The sequence below is a fragment of the Platalea leucorodia genome (assembly GCF_965183815.1).
Source record: "Platalea leucorodia genome assembly, chromosome: 5".
In the NCBI taxonomy this organism is placed as follows: domain Eukaryota; kingdom Metazoa; phylum Chordata; class Aves; order Pelecaniformes; family Threskiornithidae; genus Platalea; species Platalea leucorodia.
This window is the reverse complement of record NC_138827.1, coordinates 15056725-15075339: the sequence shown is the minus strand read 5'-3', so window position 1 is coordinate 15075339 and position 18615 is coordinate 15056725. Positions and strand designations below refer to the sequence as shown.

General features: G+C 44.6%; 1 protein-coding gene across 6 annotated transcripts in view; it reads left to right on the top strand.

Annotated features, from left to right (window-relative positions):
• The window catches only part of RNF216 (ring finger protein 216), a 137783-nt gene that overhangs the window by 59275 nt on the left and 59893 nt on the right, over positions 1–18615 (top strand). For all 6 annotated transcript variants that reach the window (XR_014228254.1, XM_082312710.1, XM_082312707.1 and 3 more), the window contains exons 2-5: positions 9928–10056; positions 11253–11386; positions 12475–13332; positions 15130–15206. Coding sequence is in view for 5 of the 6 variants with exons in the window: in XM_082312710.1 (XP_082168836.1) it covers positions 9990–10056; positions 11253–11386; positions 12475–13332; positions 15130–15206 (1136 nt within the window). In the remaining variant the exon portion in view is untranslated. The remainder of the gene's footprint in view (positions 1–9927; positions 10057–11252; positions 11387–12474; positions 13333–15129; positions 15207–18615) is intronic.

Sequence of the window (18615 nt, the reverse complement as noted above, 5' to 3'; positions counted from 1 at the left end):
ATATTCTGCTTAAACCCTGCAATGGCCACTGCCACGTGGCATGGATGAAGTCAGGCTGGACAACTGTCGTGAGCCTGGAAGGCTGCCCTCAGTTTCTGCTGCCGAGAGCCTGCTTGCTGGGCTGGAATCGGTTGGCCACAAGGCTAACGGGTGGCTGCAAACAAAAACGAAACCCAGTTTTACAAAAGCAGTTGCTGGCTAGTTTGAAAATCTTGTTACAACCGGTCATCTGCGGTGCTTGAGCAGTAAGGACATAGTTGCTGTTCTTCAGATGGGTTGGTGGCAGTCCTTCTCGTGCAGCGGTTGTTGGGTGCAATAGGCAGCTTTTTTACTCTTTCTAGCCGGAACTAGTGCAGAGCGTGGACTCGCTGCTCAAGTATTACACGTGCCTTACAAGGTTTCTGTTGGTGTTTTAGTCTCAGTACTTAAGGCAGTTTAAGACTCGTTTCACTGCAGAGTGAACTTGGCCTCTTGGCTCAGTATGGCTCTAAGCTGGCTCTTGTACCTATTTAAGCCCTTCAATTGAATGATTAAAAGCATCTTTCAAAAGTAGTGCCTGATCTTGGACTAGGAGCATGTATAGTTTGAGCACTAGTTAGGTATCAGCTGTGGTTGCATAGTGTCAACTGTTAGGCTGCAGTTTAAGATCTTCCCCCTTCTTGCAGTTTATTTTAGCATCTTAGTTCTGCTCTCCCACTTATGCTATGGTGGATGTGTGAGGAGAGAAGGTATCTGATCTGAATCTTACAAAAAAGTTTTCCAGGGCATTTCTTCTCAAAGCTGTAACAAATGCAGGCAGAGCTCAGTGTGAGAGGAGGCAACAAGCTGTGGTGTGGGAACATGACCATCTTAAGCAGATATTGCAGCGAAACCCTTCTTAACATGAAGCCACAGCTTCTGGCCACCACTGGCCACTGACCTTTGAAATTATGGCAAGTGCAGATACTTAACATAGCTCAAAAAAAGGGTATGGCTGTAATAACCAGAATACGTGACCTGTGAAGTCATTCTTTTTGGAAGTCTGGGATGTTTGACACCTAGAATGGCTGGTGGCAAGCTTTTAAGTTGATACTTCTAAAAGTACTGTGCTGGATGACACAGAAACCTCCCTTTTTGCTAAGGTGGGCCACTGCAGTAAGTCAGGTTTTTTCCCTTCTGTGCCACCTCAAGGTCAAGTCTTAGCTTTTTTTGTTGTGAGCAGCTTTGTGGAATGAGGTGAGGTGTGCTTTGCGGACTGCAGCCATCCTTGAAAACGGAGTTTCTTGTGGTAGGTTCAGGTCACATTTAAAATAAAATTAAAAAATACCCCCTTCCTTTCCACATTTGCTCCTGGTGGTGCATTATGCTTTTTTCTGGAACACAGCTTCCCAAGTGCAGCTTAGGTGGTTGTTTCCAGAGTTGATCTGCTGGGCAGCAGCTTAACATCTAGGATGCCATTGCAACCTATCAATCCTTCGCGATTTTAAAGTCCTCTGGCTGTTACTGCAACTAAAACTGACTCTTTGTGCTTTCCAGCCCTCTTGGCTTTGGTCTAGTTAGTCCCTCGCTGCTGCTTTTAATAGCAGTTTGCTGGTTGTGTGCAGCCTGTCTCTCTTCTTGCTCCCAGTGCCCCCTGCAAAGAGGGCTGCAAGCGGAGCAGGCTGTGGGTTGCTCATCTATGGGAATGTCAGTGCCCGTAGCCTGTTAGGGCTGCTCTAACCAGCAACCTTAAAACTCCTTTATTTCTCGGTTTCCTCTCCAGTGAAAAACGGTACTAAGATGGTAACCTGAAGACTCCTGAAGATGTGCATCCATCTTGTTAAATAACTACTTAAAAGGATGCACTTGGTTTTCTTTCTTCTGTTATACCTTTTAAAGGTGACATTCAGGATCCCTTAAAAAAGGAAAGAAAAAAGGAGAAAAAATACTAAGGATTTGGAGAGGAAATGCTGTGTCCTTTCTCCTGGAGAGCTCTATGAAGTACAGTAAGAGGAGCACTCTCATGTATATCCTGGGGCACGTAGGGCATTTCTCTTGTTCTTTTCTGTGTGGCCGCTGGGTTGATGGGGAAGAGAAGGCAGTTGCAATTTATGTTATGTGGAGCCCTGGCAGGTACGTGCAGCGCCTGGTAGTCCGTGGAGTCTGGCGCTTTCAGACACCAGTGGGTTTAATAACGGTGCTGCTCAGAGAAGGGATCCTCTGCCCCCTTCTCCTGGGATACATGTGAGTTCAGGGCAAGAAAACTGGAAGTAAAACTCGCTCTGGAAGTGGCAGATCTGCAAATCACATGGTTTCCTGTGCTCTTCCGTTCATCCCCACCCTTATACTACAAAATCAGAACAAAACAGTTCTTTAAAATGATGGTTTGGGAGATAGGCTGTGAGCCCAAAGAGGTTGGTTTTGTGTGTGTGTGCTGCTGTAGCTAAGTGCCAAGCTGCTGGGGTCTGAATTATTGCTTGTACAGGAAATGCCAAGCTGGCACCGATGTTTGTGATGTGGGAGGGAGGTTTTGGATTTTGGGGATTATACCGTGTGATCTTGTGCGTGCCAGAAGTCTGAGGCAGGCAGAGTAGTACCCTTTACAGGAGCTAATGGCAGAGATGCCTCTTCCTTCCTCAAAGTCTTGAATTTTCACTTTGCTCTTAAATATGCTGCTCAAGGCAATGGCATTAACTCTCCTTTCTAACCAGGCTTTGTAAAGTTAACTTTTTTTTTTTTAGGACTCAATTCAATAGGGGAGGTAAATGACTGATCCAAAGCTCCCCACCTCTTGTGCAGAGCGTGGTTTTTTGCATACATCAAAATTATCAATTTTATGCTGATCAGAGAGAGGTGACAGTGTGGAGCCCTGTTATTTAGCAGAAGGACTGACGGGGGTCATGGAAAAGCACTGAAATGTCCAGCAGTTGACTTTGATGCTAGTCATCAGGGAATAGCTCGAAGGCATCAGAAACTTACAGTTGAGTTGAATTAGTCGCTGCCCATTTTTAGAAAACAAATAACATCTGTTTCAAAACAGTCTTACATTTTAGAAAAGAGCTCACAGAGCAGAGATCGGTTTTGCTAGGAAAACTGGTATCATTGTAGGTGGCCAGCTGTTAGGGGAATAAGATAAAACTGGACAGATTTCTTTCCTCTTGTACTTTGTGTTAATAGATACAATAAAAATGGAGACTGGGTATTTAAAAAAAATATTATTAAAGTGATACGGTCACCTTAATGGAATGATGAACTGCAAGTGAGGTTGATTAGAAGTCTTGTGATGTACAGACAGTCGAGATGTTTCCTCTAAGTCCTAAGTTGACTTGCAAAATGGGGAAAATATAGTTAGGGATTTGAACCCAAGTGATCCCTAAAAATGTGCTCTCTTAATTGCTACTGACTAAGGAATTTTCATTAGACTGGAGCAGTGACACATAGATGTAGCTTGTGCCCTGTTAATCCATAGCCTCTCTTTCCAAAAAATCTTCTGATGTGTTCTTGGTAATGCTGTTGACTGAGAATTGACTGCAAAAATGCACAGCAGAGCTCTGCATGAAGCTACAACACATGGTCCTTGTTCTAGCCACAAGCAGGATTTTAGTAGAGCCAGACAGCCCCGCGTTAGTGAGCTCGTAGTTTGCTTTTTGTCGATACAATGATCACTAAGCCCTCTGCAGTTATTGAGAGACCTCGCATCAATGGTAGGCCTCAGTGGAAAGGGCATCGCTTGGTTCGGCGCGTGTTTCACAGTGCGGCTTTTCTTCTCGGGTAAGAGAGGGTGAGGAATAGGGAACTTTTGTAAGATGACTAGAAGGCGTGATTGCTGACAGAGAAGCTTGAAGACTCCCGGTCCCTCTTGTCCATCTCAGTAATGTTCTAGCCTGGAGCACTGCTTCTGAAGCTGGTTATGATGCAGAAATAGTCGGCGCTCTTCTGAGGCACTTTCTGAACAATGCATGTGTTGGCTGTCTTGTATGCATGGAGAGGTAAACATTCGGTTTTGATTTACTTGCCACAAAGCACTTCTAGTGTTATGTTGTCTTATGTTTTGGTGTGATAAACTCAGTTCTCTGGCTTTCTGCAGTAGAAGTCTTACCTGGCTCTTAATGGAGAAAAAATTGTTCACTTCAGTTTCGGTTCCTTGATTTTTCTCAGATCTCAGGAGTCCTATCTTCTCCTTCTTAGAGGGCGTACGTGTCTGTCTAAAATCATTTGGTAAACCAAGCCAGCTGCTAATATCTTGTGAAACACTTAGGGACTGTTTTAGAGCTTATAAGCTGATTCCGTTACTAAATGATCTTCTGGGATGTTGTTCCTCTTCAGCACATGCTGCAGGTCGAGAAATTGGTGGCAGAGCTACATGGATGCAGTTGTCATAAGTTTACTCCCATTCTGTGCTCCTAAGAGGAGCTTTTGTCTGATACATGTAGCTGGTTGTGCTGTTTTCTTAGCAAACTGACCTGCTGCTGGAAACCAGGTGGTCTTGCCTGTGAGCCACTGCCCACAAACTCCTATCTTCAGGAGGCCGGGGTCAGGCTTTTGGGCTGGGGCCAATGCTTTTGTTTTGGTGTGATTTCCCACTTTTGCGTGAGCTGAGGGCAGGCCTCCGTGCAAACCTGCTCAGCAGAAGCCCTGCTGCAGGTCCACATTTTAACCCCTGGCTTTATTCCTTTGCAAGGTGCAATGCAATGGCGGTTGCTGCTTTGTGCATAGCAAAGAGGACTTGTTTGTGCACAGCGGTTCTTGTCAGGCTTATAATCAGGGGATTTCTAATTTTCGGTTGGGATGATGCTGCTTAACGATCAAATGCTGTTAAACTCTCCCTCCTTTTGCTAAGTGACTGTTACAAGGAGCAGGCCCCAGCAAATCGTGAACCCTTTGAAATGTTTCAGTGAAATGCCTGACAGTAAGTCAGGCTGGTTTATTTCCCTTCTGTTGTGCTTTCTTTTTTTTTTAAAGGGCTGAATTTTTAGCTTTTCATTTTGCTGGTTGTCACAAGCCATGCATTATTTAAGTAGCTTCTCTTTGTTTTAGCAGCTTGAAATGAGCCAGAAATTCACCTTGCTCGCAGGCTACCAGCAGACACGTTTGCTGCCCGCAGGCAGAAAGCGGGAGTTGATGCTCTTCTGTCAACGTAGGTGAGCAACAGTGGTGTTGCTGTATGGGGGAGAGGATAAAACATACAATGATTTGATGTTGCTGACATCTCTTTCAAGTTGCTCTTTTTCTTTTTTTTTTTCCCCCCTGTTCGGTTGGGATTTCAATTCCTACCTCCCCGGCAGTGCTTTCTGTCTAGTTCTGTTGCCTTGAGCTAGAGCCAGAAAAGAGCACTTTGAGGCTAGTCCTGTCTTGGGTATGTGGGAGTTCAATATTTCAAATGCTATAAGTGGGGGAAAAAATACATGACACTCTGTCTAGGAGGGGGGTCTCCCCTTGACTGTCACTTTAAATTCCGGCACCATCCAAAGATGCTCATTGCAGCACAAATGCGAGGTGGAGGGAGCGGATTTGAGTTCTGCTCCAATTACTGCAGTCCAGAAACCCCTACATATACCAGGAATTTAAATATATGCACGGTACCGAAGCTTGCTATTTTTAGGTTAGGCTAAAAATATGTAATGTGGTGTTTGCAGGGATTTTGAATGGGTTTTGGAAATCCTTGTGTAAGCATTCTGTGCGTGCCTGAGACCTGCTTCACCTCTTAGCAACTGATCCGTCAACTCATAGTAGTGGTTGGGACCAGTGGTTTTGTAGATTTGTATTTCTGCATATATGAGAAGCTTGTTCAGAAAGTACGTGTGACTTTGACTGTCAGTCTGAGATCCAGTCAGTTCAGAGAACAGTTATATGTAAGTCCCCGATGGTATCTGATTTTTTTTTTTTTCCCCATTAGCTGTTCTATTAATGGGTTCTTCTCTCAAGTTGCTGTAGGAAAAACCTTAATGGGGACGATTTTATTGCCTGTGCAGTGAAACAACTTGGATATGCAGAGTCATGAATACATGAAGTAATGTGGAAAATGGAGGGGAGATTTGATGGAACCGCATCTTCGGCGTGGCGGTCTTCACGGCGCTGTCAGCGGGTGGCTTTGAAGTCGTGATGAGAGTTTTGTGTCACCCGGATGCTGTATAGGGATTCAAGTTCCAAATCCAGTTTGGTGTCCTGTAGTGCAGGTGGGAATTTTTAAGAAAAAGGGGGGGGGCAAGCTTGGAAAGTGTGTACCTGCCTGCTGCCAGGTCTTTTTCTTTTAAAGTGGTTCTAGTATCCTGTCCTTGACTGTATTGCAAAAAAGGTGATGGTCATGTTAGAGCTTGGTTATAGGTAGCCTTATTCTTTACCTATAAATAGGCACTGAAATCACTGAGGTAGCGTGGGATAGCTTCTTTCCATCTGTCTTGCTTCCTTTTTATTATGTTGTTTATGTAGGGCAAGACCCTAGGGTGGCTTTGATCTTGTTACTTCACGTTCTTGGCGGCCCAGTGCTATAAACATGAATAAACTACTTACTCGTGCCACTAGATGGAACTGGCCCATGCTTATAGATATTTGTTTAAACTTGAGCTCTGTATTGAGTATTGACAAAATGAATTGCTAGCTCTCAGTGGAAGCTTGGCTTTTACCCTCAAAGCAGTGCTTTATTAAGCTGCTTGGGTTTTTATGCAGCCTGTTTTGAAATAGAAAAGTGGTACATTGCCAGTTCTTTCCAGGCTTGGTGCTTTTTTTTTTTTTGTTGTTGCCTTGACTGTCTATTACAGTTAACGCTATTTATTATATTCCTGCTTTTAAACCACCATGAGTCTTTTGGTGATGTGTGCGCATCTTTCTCTTGTACGGGGGGGTAGACAGTCTGTTATCCCAAGTTTCATTTCAGATGAATTTCCTATACCTCTTTCTTGATGCTCAAGGTTGAAGGGTGCGAGTTCTTCTCTACAGGAATCAGAGTTACCTATAGAAAATACGATCTTAATGTTAGTCTTGTGGCTTATCCCTTGTTCTTGGCTGTGAACAGCTGTGGTTTAGCCAGCATTGGACAAAGCACCATTTGAGCTATTTGGGAGAAGATTTTTTTTTGGTGACTGTACCGAGTGAGCATTTGTGGTGTTGACCCACCCACGCGTACACACATACCTAACTCTGCTAACACATTGCATGCCCCTGTAGGGGAGAAATATCCAAGCCACTTAGCGTTGCTCGGAGAAAATCCGAGCAGACACCTGTCTAGCCTCTGTCTGCACCGCTTGATGCTGCAAGGGCTGATTTGTGGCTTTCATGACCGTCCTTGTTCCTCCCCAGCCAGTCTTGGAGTGATCCTTCGCTGGTTTTGCCTGCCAAGAGGTTCCTTTGTTGAGCATGAGCCTGCTTGACGGCAGCTGAGACGAGGCGGGTGCTAGCTGTGCAGGGGCTGTTGGTTCTTGCAAGGAGTGCTTGGTAGGACCAGCCTGCGGGGAAGCAGAAGTGGTTGGCGTGGGTACCTGAGCTGAAGAGGCCTGGGTGCCGCTCCTGGCTTTGCTGCTAGCCTGCTTGGTGGCCTTGGCCACACTGGTCCTTTCCGTGCTTCCATTTCTCCATCTGTTAAATGGCAAGAAGTGTACTGGTCTTATTTTCTAAAGTACTAAGAGGGCTATGAACGGAAAAATGCTATGCAGGACTAGGTGGTAGCTATTTACGAGTACCAGGGAAAATGAAACTGTAACAATGTGGATATGACCTTTTAAAAAGGACAGGGTTTTCACCAAGTATGCTTACAGTGATCCAGCTACTGAGCTGCTGCTCCAGCACCTGTCTGCAGTGATGAGAACAGTGCTTTCATGCCATTCTGGCAAATAAAGTAAGATTTATTTCTCCTTGCTTATAAGGCAGAAGCAGAAGAATGTCGCGGAAATGCTCTCAAAATCTTTGTTTTGAAGCATTTTCAAAGCATCAATATGCCTGTAATACTCTTGGAGCTGTTTGCTGGAAATAGGGTGTGCTACTGAGGTTTCAGGGCTCATATATAGGGGTAGTTGCGTATTTGTATTAATGCTGGTTAGACGAGGCCTCTGTAGTTCCCTAGCCCAATGTCCCATTCAAACTTGGACCGTCACCAGTGCTGGGACCAGGTGAGCGTGGCTGTTTGTAGCCAATCCTTTAGAGTGGAGGTTCCCTCTGGAGAAGGCTGCTTCAGGCACTGAGCCGTGCTGCTGGCACCCTTTGTGTGTGTTAAGCAAGCGTCCTGCCCTGCAAACGGGAAAGTGCTGCTGTCTTGCTCATTTATCCCGCTGCCTACGCTGCGACGCTTTGGACCGTGTCTGTGCAGGCTGTTCTGCAGGAGGAGGGTGCGTTCCTGCCCAAAGCCGTCTGACTCTCAGCGCTTTCTGTGAAGTGTGGCTTGGGTTTTGGCTTTTTTAAGTGCTAAATTATACTTTTTTATTTTTATTATTTTAACCTGTATTAAAGTATTTTGAAGATGGTAATGACTAATTCCTTGGGGGGGTATAGGTATGAGTACATAGTATGCATCTGAACTGATTTCTTCATTTTGCTCTCCTATCTGCAAATCCTGTTCCCTGCAGAGGAGGTTAAGTAGAATTATTGATGAGGAATTTATACTGCTCCTGTGTACTAGCAAACAGGATTTTATAGCAGACCCACCATTTTCTTCTAACTTATGCATCAGTAAATATTTAATAATACAGATTCCTCCGTGCTCTAATAATGAGATGAATACTTCTCAATAAAAAGACCTCCTTTCTCGTTCCGGTGATCAAATTGTGGTCGGAGTTCCTGTACGTATTCAGCTGCTCTGCGATAGCGGGAATTGAGAGCTATAAGCTGACAGAGCATAAAATGGAAACCTACTGTTCAGGATGCAGTGATTCCTCTGATCTCCTAATCCTGTTTGGGAGCCTCCAGCCGGCTCATTGTGCCTCTCTGAGAACAGGTGGGGGTAGCAAATTTTACTCCCAAAAGCTCAGTCCTGTGAAGGACCCTGATCCCTGTTGTGCTCTCTTTTCGGTTTGAGAGCAGGTGGCATATCCTGGAATTTGTACCAAACCCTCATCGAGGAGAGGATGTGTCATAAATCAGGGAGGTCTCTTTAAAATAACAGATGATGGCAAGAAAAGTATGCTCTGTAAATGTGACTTCTTCCCATGCCCTTTCACAGTGCAGGCACAAAACATGCGCTTATTTACTGCCCTGCCAGGGGTGCAGCTTCTTTCTGGCCTGTCAACAGCATGGACGTCGTGGAAGTGAGCTCAAAGCGTCTCTGGTCCCTCTGAAGCTGCACCTCAGCTTGGCAGCCCACAAGGGAATTCAGGGTTTGGTGCTGGTGTCTCCATTTCAGCAGTGTGGCTCACTTCATGGTTCAGCTACTCAACTGCTAGGCTGTCAGGTCTGACCCATAACATTGACTGTTTGCCTCGGTGCTAGCATTTCTGCAGCACTTGTGCGTGATGTGACTTCATGGCATTAAGTGTGATAGGGGATGGTTGTAATGACATCAGCTGATACGTTTGAGATGTAGGCTTACACGGTGTTGCCCTCTGGCAGCTCAGGCAAGTGGCTTTCGCTCCTCTCACCAGCAGATGCTGGCAGGAGCACCGCTATGTGAGTTGATGCATAAGGTTTTTTTGACCTCTTGGAAACAGAAGATCAACATATAGGGAAGGTTTGAGTCCTGGCTGGACAGAATTGCATCTCCCCCCCCTTTCTGTGATTGCATAGCTATAAGCATCTTGGTGTCCTGCAGAGAGGCTTCTTGGGTCTGATGGCACTCCAGTTGGCTGTCTTAGCTGGCGGAACAGAAGACAACAGAAACGTGTCTGCTTTTGGGCACTGAGAAGGTGGTATGGAAAAATATCCCGATGGAGAGGCTGTAGTGGGAGAGCCAGGAGAACACCCAAAATGATCTATTGGCTTAGTCTTGGGAGAGCCTGATTAGGGTGCTGCTGAGTTTGCCTTACTCTCTCCTGTTTTGTCTTCTAGTTCCTCATGCAAGCCTGACTGCCATGCCTGGGCATTGACACTTTCAGGTACAGCAGTTTAAAATGGCAGAGAGAGGTGGAAATGAAGAAGTAATTAACCTGAACAGCTTCCGTAGTCACAGAGGAAAAGGTGAGTACCGATTTGTGCATATTTCCAAAACTCTCTTTGTAAAACTCCGCTTAGAAGCAGCAGGAATCATAGATACTAAACTTGCAAGAGTGCTGTTAATGGGAACCTGCTAGTGGTCTGTTTTGCCGTGTCATACGCTGCTCCGTTACACTTACTTCACAGCCACCTACAGAAAATGCTCTCATTTTATGCTGACATGCAAAATATTTGGCTCTTGTCTTTCTCATGTTGTACTGCCTTAAGGCAGATTGCTAGCTTCTTGGGAACACCACGTAGAGATATTTCCGCAGATCTGAGGGGCTTATGGTGTTCCACCCTTCTGAGGACCTCATAGGAGAGAGGCTAGCTTTGCATTCCTGTCCTCATAGGGCTGTATGCGTTGGCACCCGTTCCTCCAAGAGTGGAATTCAAAATGATGCTTTCTGTGCATGCCTGAAAGGTGATAAATGAATACTCATGAATACTTATGCTGAAGCATAAGCCAAAACATTGTGTTAGATCGTAGGGAAAGCATGGTTGTATGCTGTCTCTGCAGTATGGAAACTCTCTGTTTCTGGCTGGAGTGTCTCTCCTGAGTTCCAGTAGCTCTGCTCAGTAGCATCTATATTTCACTCTTGACGAGCCTTGAGGGACAAGGTTGTCATCTAATAGCAGGATGTCTTCTGCGCCCACGGTCGGGGCCCTATTTCTGTCTTGCATAAGGTATTCCTGCAAAGTCACACTCTTTCAGAAGAGGCTGACTTGCACAGGGAACCTTCTCTCTCCTCTAGAATGCACTGCACATTAATAAAAGAAAATGTATCATCCCTGAGATACTGAACATTCAGGACTTCTCTGCAAAAATTAGGAAGTACTATGTATGTGGCTTGTTCAGAATAATTTTTGCAGCAGCTTGACTCGTGCTGAAGTTTGAGGTAGAAGCATTTCTGCATAAGTGTTGATGAGTGACTGTTTCATGCATGTGCCGTTCTGGTCTTTTGAGCTATGGTTTCTGCGTGTGTTTTGCTCAGAGGGCCAAGGGAGGTAGGAGTGGCTGTAACAGTAACCTGCAGAGGAACCAGTGACCTTTGAGCACTTCTTCCCTGTTGCTGCAATGCAAATGTGAAGATTGCTTTTTCAGATGTTTCCGTGATTGTGCCCTGTAATTTCAGTTATTTACTTTTAACAAATAGCTAACTTTACTTACTTTACTACAGACTGGATAAACCTCAGGGACGAAGGTCTTATCATGATATCAGATTCCTCAGATGAAGAATTACCTTTGTTGCTGGAAACGCCAGCAGAGCAGCAGCATGAGGAAGATGACGATGATGTAGTCATCTTGGCAGAGGTAATTTTTCATTCTTGTACTTGCCCTGCTTTATTCATGGCCTTTATAGCCAGCTCTTGTGCAAATATCTGGTGCATTCCTTTGAGAGTCCTGTCCGGTTACAGTAATTTACTTAGGACGTCTGAAATAAATGTTGAAATGATGGCATTTTGCTGGCTTTAAGTGTTTACTCGTATTTTGGGCACAGGAGGGGAGAACTAGATTGTTAAACTGCATTGTATTTAAATTTATACTTAACGAAGGCTGTAGCTTCCATAAAGTTATCTATGTTAATCCAGAAAGGTGGAGAGCTTTGTAAGACTGCTTGATGTTCCTTAGAAGGCGGGTTTTCAAAACATGCTTTGTTTGACTTTGTATGCTTTATATTCCTCTATGCTGTTTGGATTCTTGTTGGGCTGTTGCAGGCGCTTATGTTTTTGCAGTTTTACAAAGCCAGCCCACCTGATAAATCCCTTTCCACTGGCACAGGCAGTCACACAGAGGAGGGCCAAAGGCTTTAGCTTACCCTGATTATCTTAAGTGTCTAATTTCATATCTAAGCTATATTAAGAATATATTCCACTTTTCTGTTAAAGTAACCAGAGGCATTGGGAAAATCGGTTGCAAAGCTGACCTTTCTGTTTCTTAGTTGAAAACAGTAGCAGAGGATATTCAGACTCTGTTGGCATACAGTAGTCTGTCTGCCAGAGGCAAGAACAAGGCCAGAGATTGTTTTGAGCTTTGGGTCCTGCCTGTTTAAATAAATTGGTGAGAATGCAAATATGCCATCAGTTAGTTCCTCCTTCCCAGACTATTTTACTGGGAGGGAAGTGGGGACTGAGGTGAGCTCAGGAAATTATTCCAGTCTGAAAGTCCTGTGCATCCCCCATTCTGCCAAATGTTCTCTTAGCACCTGGGGACAGACTGAGGATGGAGTTCAGTGAAACAAAGATATGTGGGTTGCAGTTTTATGCCTTATTAAGCACCTTGCTAAACAGACTTCATCTGTTTCCCATCAAAAATTTGATTAGATGCAAAAGATCATCTGGAGCAAGGATTCTGACATGCAGACAAGAACTCCTACTTACTCTTGTCTGTCTTCTTTTTAGACCCCAAAGCATCAGCACCCTCTGCGTCCCAATGTCATCAGACCTGCTGCTCAATGGCAGGGTGCAAACACTGTGGGAGAAGGAGGATCTAAAAGTGCTGCCAAGCCCATGAGGAGCATGTATCTGCAAGATGAGAACTCAGCTCTGCTGTGCCAGGCAGACCAGTATAATCACATGGTGGAGAGCAGTGCTGGACCAAGCAGGGATGAGAATATGAACTTTGCCTTGCAGCAGCCTGGACCATCTGAGCTTAACGGCCCCAGGTTTGAACTTGCAAGTAACCAGGAGCCTGGCCCAAGTTTGCTCCCAGCAATAAAGATAAGTCCACAGCCTGTTGTTAACAAAGAGATCATTGGTCTGGAGAATGCAGACCTTCCACCACAACAGGAAGAAAAGGTGGAAGCCCAGGGATGGCAAGGAGAGGACTTGGAGCCGGAGCAAAACCTTGGAGGACCAGCTGCTGTGACTACCACAGACCAGGAGATTCACGAGAACAGCCAGCTGGATCACCCATACTTCCAGCCTTTGGAAGGCCAGCCATATGCTGTAGTAAATGGTTGGGCTCCTCAGCAAGGGCAGCCTGAAGCAGACCCAGGATCTTTGAGGGCATATGGAGAGGAGGCTCCTGGGCCAGCCTTCCCCCGACCCGAACCACAGCAGGATGGGATTCCAGGTCCCGCTTCGCCCCAGCCGGCGCATCCACCAGAAGAAACGGGTCAGCAGGCAGCGATAGACAATGAACAGCCAGGTCCAGCATTCCCCGCACAGGGCTCTCACGAACTTGGCTCTAGTAATGTGCCAGAACAAGGAGCTGCTGGGCAGGACCAAGACCTCACTGCGCTGCTCATCAGAGAGACGGTAAGTATTCCCAGGGCTTGTTTGCCTTCAGTGAGCATGTTATTTTCAGACAGGTTTTTCAAGGTGTGTAGTGTTTCACATGCTCAAAGCACAGCCCTATTGACTTCAGCTGCAAATCCTCTTCATTTTGGCTGAGACTCAGCTATGCACCAGGTGAGGAGCATGCAATGAACTGTCTTGGAGAACTTTGGTTTGAAAGACTAACCCCAGCCCTATGGCAGAAGTGGTGACAGGATGCGAATCTTGAGGGCACTGTTTGCTTCAAGGCGGGCTATTGGCCAGGGAGATTTAACAGAGCTGATTGCAGGGTCTCAAGGGCACAGTGAGGTAAAATAATATGGGTCTGTTCCCTTAAAGGCTACTGCCCTCTCAGTTCTGCTCATTTGTTTTTGTCTGGCTGATTCCTAACCCAAATCTGTAGAGCTGGTTTAGGGATGGATGTAGAGCTAAACGAGCAAAACTGGGACACTAAACACTGGTAGAGGGATAGAGGGGTGGGGTAGAGAAGGCTGAGAGACACATGGCTGAGAGCCATGGCTGCTTTCAGCTGCCTTTCCTGGAGTACTTTGGTCCATGGCTGTGTAAAGCCTGCCATCGTGGTCAGGGGTTGCCCTTGCAGTGTGGATTTCTGGTGGTAGCACTGAGGAATTACTCGATAAGCAGCGTGAAGACTCGTGTATGTTAACTCCACATGCTCCTTTCTGACTCTGCGTGTGAAGCTTAGCACGAGGGGCACTGCCTACAAGAACTGGACCACCAAGAAGGGTACTCCTTAACCTTTGGTATGTTCAGCAGCTTGGGCCACATGGTGTATATTTAAAACACAAAACAAATGTGGTGGTGCTTCACATCTGATGTTTTCCCTTCCACTGCACACTCCTCCCCTTGATTGCTAGGGAGGAAGGGTCCCTTTTGATACCTTATGGAATACTTTTTTTTGCAAACAAATGGACTGCATCTGTATCTTACACCACTCCCCCCATCCCCTCCAAGTCTTCCCTCCACATCCCATGTCTGATTCTGTTTGGGAAAACTAGGGTTGAGGAAAATATTCTTTAAGTAGCAGTCCAACAAAGTTCAGTTCTTTCCAAATGAGACTTTGTTGATCAGTGACATGCTTTGAGATGGGCAAGTAGATACTCTTGCATTGTCAGGGTTGCTTGACAACCCTGACCAGTCCAGTCTTGCAAAGCAAAATATCATGTGGTGCAATCGATTGCAATACCTGTACAGAAACCCAAGGAGAGAGAGAGGAGCAAAGGGTGCTCTTTGCTACGTGGCTAATGCTGGGAGAGCTTTCACAGAAATGCCAGTAGGGGTTTGTTGTCTGTTCCGATCTCATTCCTAGTGTGTCTGGGTGCTTTGGGTGGGTATATGTATTGTTGGGTTTTTTCCTTTTGCTTTGGAATGTTGTATTTCAGCACACAATCTGGAACTCCTTAATCTTCTGTCTGAAGGTAAATATTAGCTTTTCTTGTGTTGTAGATCATACCTACGTGCCTCTTTTCTTCCATCCAGCCTGAATCACTTGTTAGGCAGGCTGCTCTTGGCCATTCACATCACTACCCATACTTCTGAGAAAGAGCTGTTAGCAATCATCCTGTGGAGCAAAGGAAAGCCAGCAGCTTGCAGTATCCTGTCTGAATGGTTATAAATGGTCTCTTGAAAGCCATTTTGGCCCTTGTCTCAGGATCATGCTGGATAATTACTTATAAATCTCCATCTTTGGTCCTGTTGCTAGATTGTGCTACACAGCTCCTCTAATACCTATGTAACCTTTAGCTTTTCCTACTGTAGGAAGCAAGATTCCCAGATGTGAAGAAGGAATATATTGAAGAGCTAATCAGCATCAAGAACTGCTATGACTTAAATGTGTAAGTATAGAGCTAAGAGCCAGGGTGTATCATGCAACAGTCTGACTGCAGTCACATTTCCATTTCCCCACCTGCTAGTGATGCTGTTCTAGAGCATATCCAGGCTGGGAGTCAGCACTGCATTGACAGCGCCAAAGAGCAGAGATTTTTTTTTTTTTTTTCTTTTTCCTTCTAATAGAGCTTTTCTTAAATCCTCTCTAATTCTGACATTGTGCTGTAGCTTCTCTGCTTTTAAGATCATTTGCTTATTTAAAGATATTACATATAATTTCCTCTTAACTATTACTAGGGTTCTGAAAAAGAGTGAGTGTCAGGATTAAGGTATTGAGATGACTTCTATATAACATAGTACGAAGGTGGGTTGGTGAGCTTTGAGTTGGAGAAAATAATTTCCTACCTCTTCATTTCACTGGCTTTTGGATTTTTCCAGGTAAAGCTGACACCGTTTTGGACTCCCTTATTTAGTGTCATGATGTTGGCTTTTATCCCCTTTACTTAATCAAGTAGCAGTGGTACTGTTTGAGTTCTCTCACATCACTTTTTGCGGATAAAATAGAGCAAACGCATTTAAGGGCTGGTAGGATTGATTCTAGATATCTGTTGAGGGACTGATTTTGGTCAAACTAAGCAGAAACATGAGCCAAGAAGAGAAGTAAGAGAACTGGAAAAATCAGCGTGAGGACTGTTGTTTTCCCAGTTGTGTTAGCAGCTGAAGAATACCTTAGTGTTCATCATGCTTGATATTTCTGAGAGTCATGTTAGAATCAAAAGTTTAAAAAAAAGTCGGTAACCTTATTGATAAGTTGCATCATCTCCCTACTCTTTTGGGGAAAGCTTGCACAGCTGAAGAGCGAAGGATTGCATGTGTTGGCACCAGCAACACAGAGGGGAGAGTGGTTTGAAGTAAATCACTTGTGACTTGTGTCTGATGCTAGGTGACCCCTCTCTCTTTCTCTTTCTGCAGCTGTCACTGCTATCTCAAACATGTTGGAACTAGTTATTATGTGATACAAGAATGAAGAATAGGTGTTGGTTGCCAGAGTATTCGCTCTATCTTGTATGAATCTGATGCCCTTTCCAGTTAAGAAGGGCACTAATTAAGCAGCATTCAAGTGCGTGAGGCTTAGAATTAGTTATTGGACCATAAATAAGTTAACTGGCAAGGAATTAAGGATGACCCCATCCATTGGGCCCAGATTTCCTATTGTGCTGCCTTTGCCTGTGTTGTGAAGTCATGTCTCCATGGCTTCTTGGTTAGAAAGTCAACAGACTGTAACTTCTTTCTTCTCTTTCGAAAATGCTTCCCCTGAAGCGGTGGTGTGGTCAGCATGAGAGAAGCTTTCAGGTGCCCACACCACGTACTTGGTGCACCTCGGTGTGGATGGTTGCGTTGGGAGTATAGAAGACCGGTAGGGCCATTCCTTGGGGCAGTCGGGCTGTTGAAGTTAGGCATCTGGCTGCAGGACCCTCTCACAGATTGTGTGAAAAAACTCATTATTGTGTCCTGCGGGGATTTAGCGAAGCCTGAGAGAATTAAATCCCAGCATTGGCTTCTATCAGTCTTAATGTGTTCCTTCCCTTTTTGCTCCTGAAATCTCTCCTCTCCTATTGTGTGCCACAGACCCAGTGAGATGAAAAGGTGCTTACAGGCTTCCCTGTAGGCCATCTACAGTGTCTGCTCAGCGGTGCGTTACCCACTTACTGGATGATAAAGATTTCTTTTCCATATTTTTATTCCTTTAACCAAACTATCTTTTGAGTTGTCACTGCATCTTTTGTATGAGAACAAATGGGTCAAAGCACTGGTCAGCCTTGCTGGCAGGGTCTCTTTGATCTCCATGGTGTGTCAAGCTGAATCAGACTTGAAATATAATAAATAAGGGTGGCTGGGTTTGGGCAAGGATGAGGCTTTTAACTGGCTCTGTGTCCTGTGGTGCAGATATTAATGAACAGAGCTGCAAGTGTGCGTGCGTTGCGTGCTGGGACCCACTTAACTAATTGTCAGACATTGAAGGTTAACATCTCTGAAAACCCTGAGCATTGAAATGGCAACATGCAGAATAGTTCAAATGTATTCTGACTGTGCCCCAACTGAAACCCTTGCATTTGAGCTGCAGTGATTTGAGCTCCTTGAAGTTTCTGTTTTGTTGGATTAAAACAGTTATCTTTTACAAAAGGGATGGGGGAGCAGGCTGGAAGCTATTAAATGCTCAGTGCCAAGATATTTTGTTGTTTTCTGAAATGATTGTCTTAAAACTTTCAACTGATGTGAAAGATAAGATGTGGGAGCTCCTCTTAGCAGGGTATCATCTATTCAGCTTTTGTGTGCAGAAGCATTCACACTCAGTCAAAAGCTTCTGGCTCAATATGTCAATACCTGATTAAACAAAAAGAAATGCCTCTGCTTTGAATGTGAAAGCAGGGCTAAAGTAATCATGCCTTGATAGTGGGTTAATGCTTCAAGCCAGTTCGGATTTCTTAATTAGGGACTGATTTCTGACATCAGGAATGTAAATTAGCTTCAATTATGTCTTTGCTGCAACCTAGCACCTTCTCATTCGAAAAGTTTTACAAATGTTAATTGCTTGTCCCAGCTCCTTTCAGAAGGATATTATTCTACAGCTGGGGAAACTGAGGAACAGCTTATGTTACTTGACCCAGGTAGTACAGCTGGTTAGGGATGGTTGAGAATAAGCTGTGAAAGTCTGATTTAGACAGCCGACAGCAAGCTTCCCTTTCAAAGGGCTTCTGAAGTATTTGTGGATCTCTGGCAATGGGTTATTCTGAAACTACTTGCTAGAGTCTTTTCTAAGCTGAAATACTCAATTAAACTAAATTTACCTGACAAAGTTATGATTGTTTCTGATAGGACCTCAGGTATGCTGCATTTACAGGCTAGTACGCATTTTTTCCAGCAATTTTTGGTGATTATTTTCTAAATGCTGTTCTCACTAGACCAGTTTCTAGTGTGAATTGGACAATACTGGTGTCATTTCAAGCTTTATGACAATGAAATGTGTTCAGAGTACATGTTGTATGTAAACACAGTTTAAACTTGTTTCTATCTCTGCTCTAATGTTAAAGTAGGTAGAGACTGGAGGCTTTAATTAAAACTTGAATCTGTAAACTTCTGTCAAGGAAGACCATCAGCGTTTCACAAGTTTTGTAGGGGTTCGTATACTTTTTTCATAGATGCATTTGTATTAGTAACAGCTAGATTTCAATTAATGCTGCTAATGCTGTGACTGTTCTTTCTTGTATAGTCTTCATAATGTTAATTCCAGAACAGTAGAAAGTGAGTACACCTTGACTCTTAGTCTTGCAGGGCTTGACACGTGCTCAAAGGAGGCGTCGCTTTGCACGGTTTTACCCATGGGTGTGAGTGGGGAAGTAAGCCTGGGGCATGAGT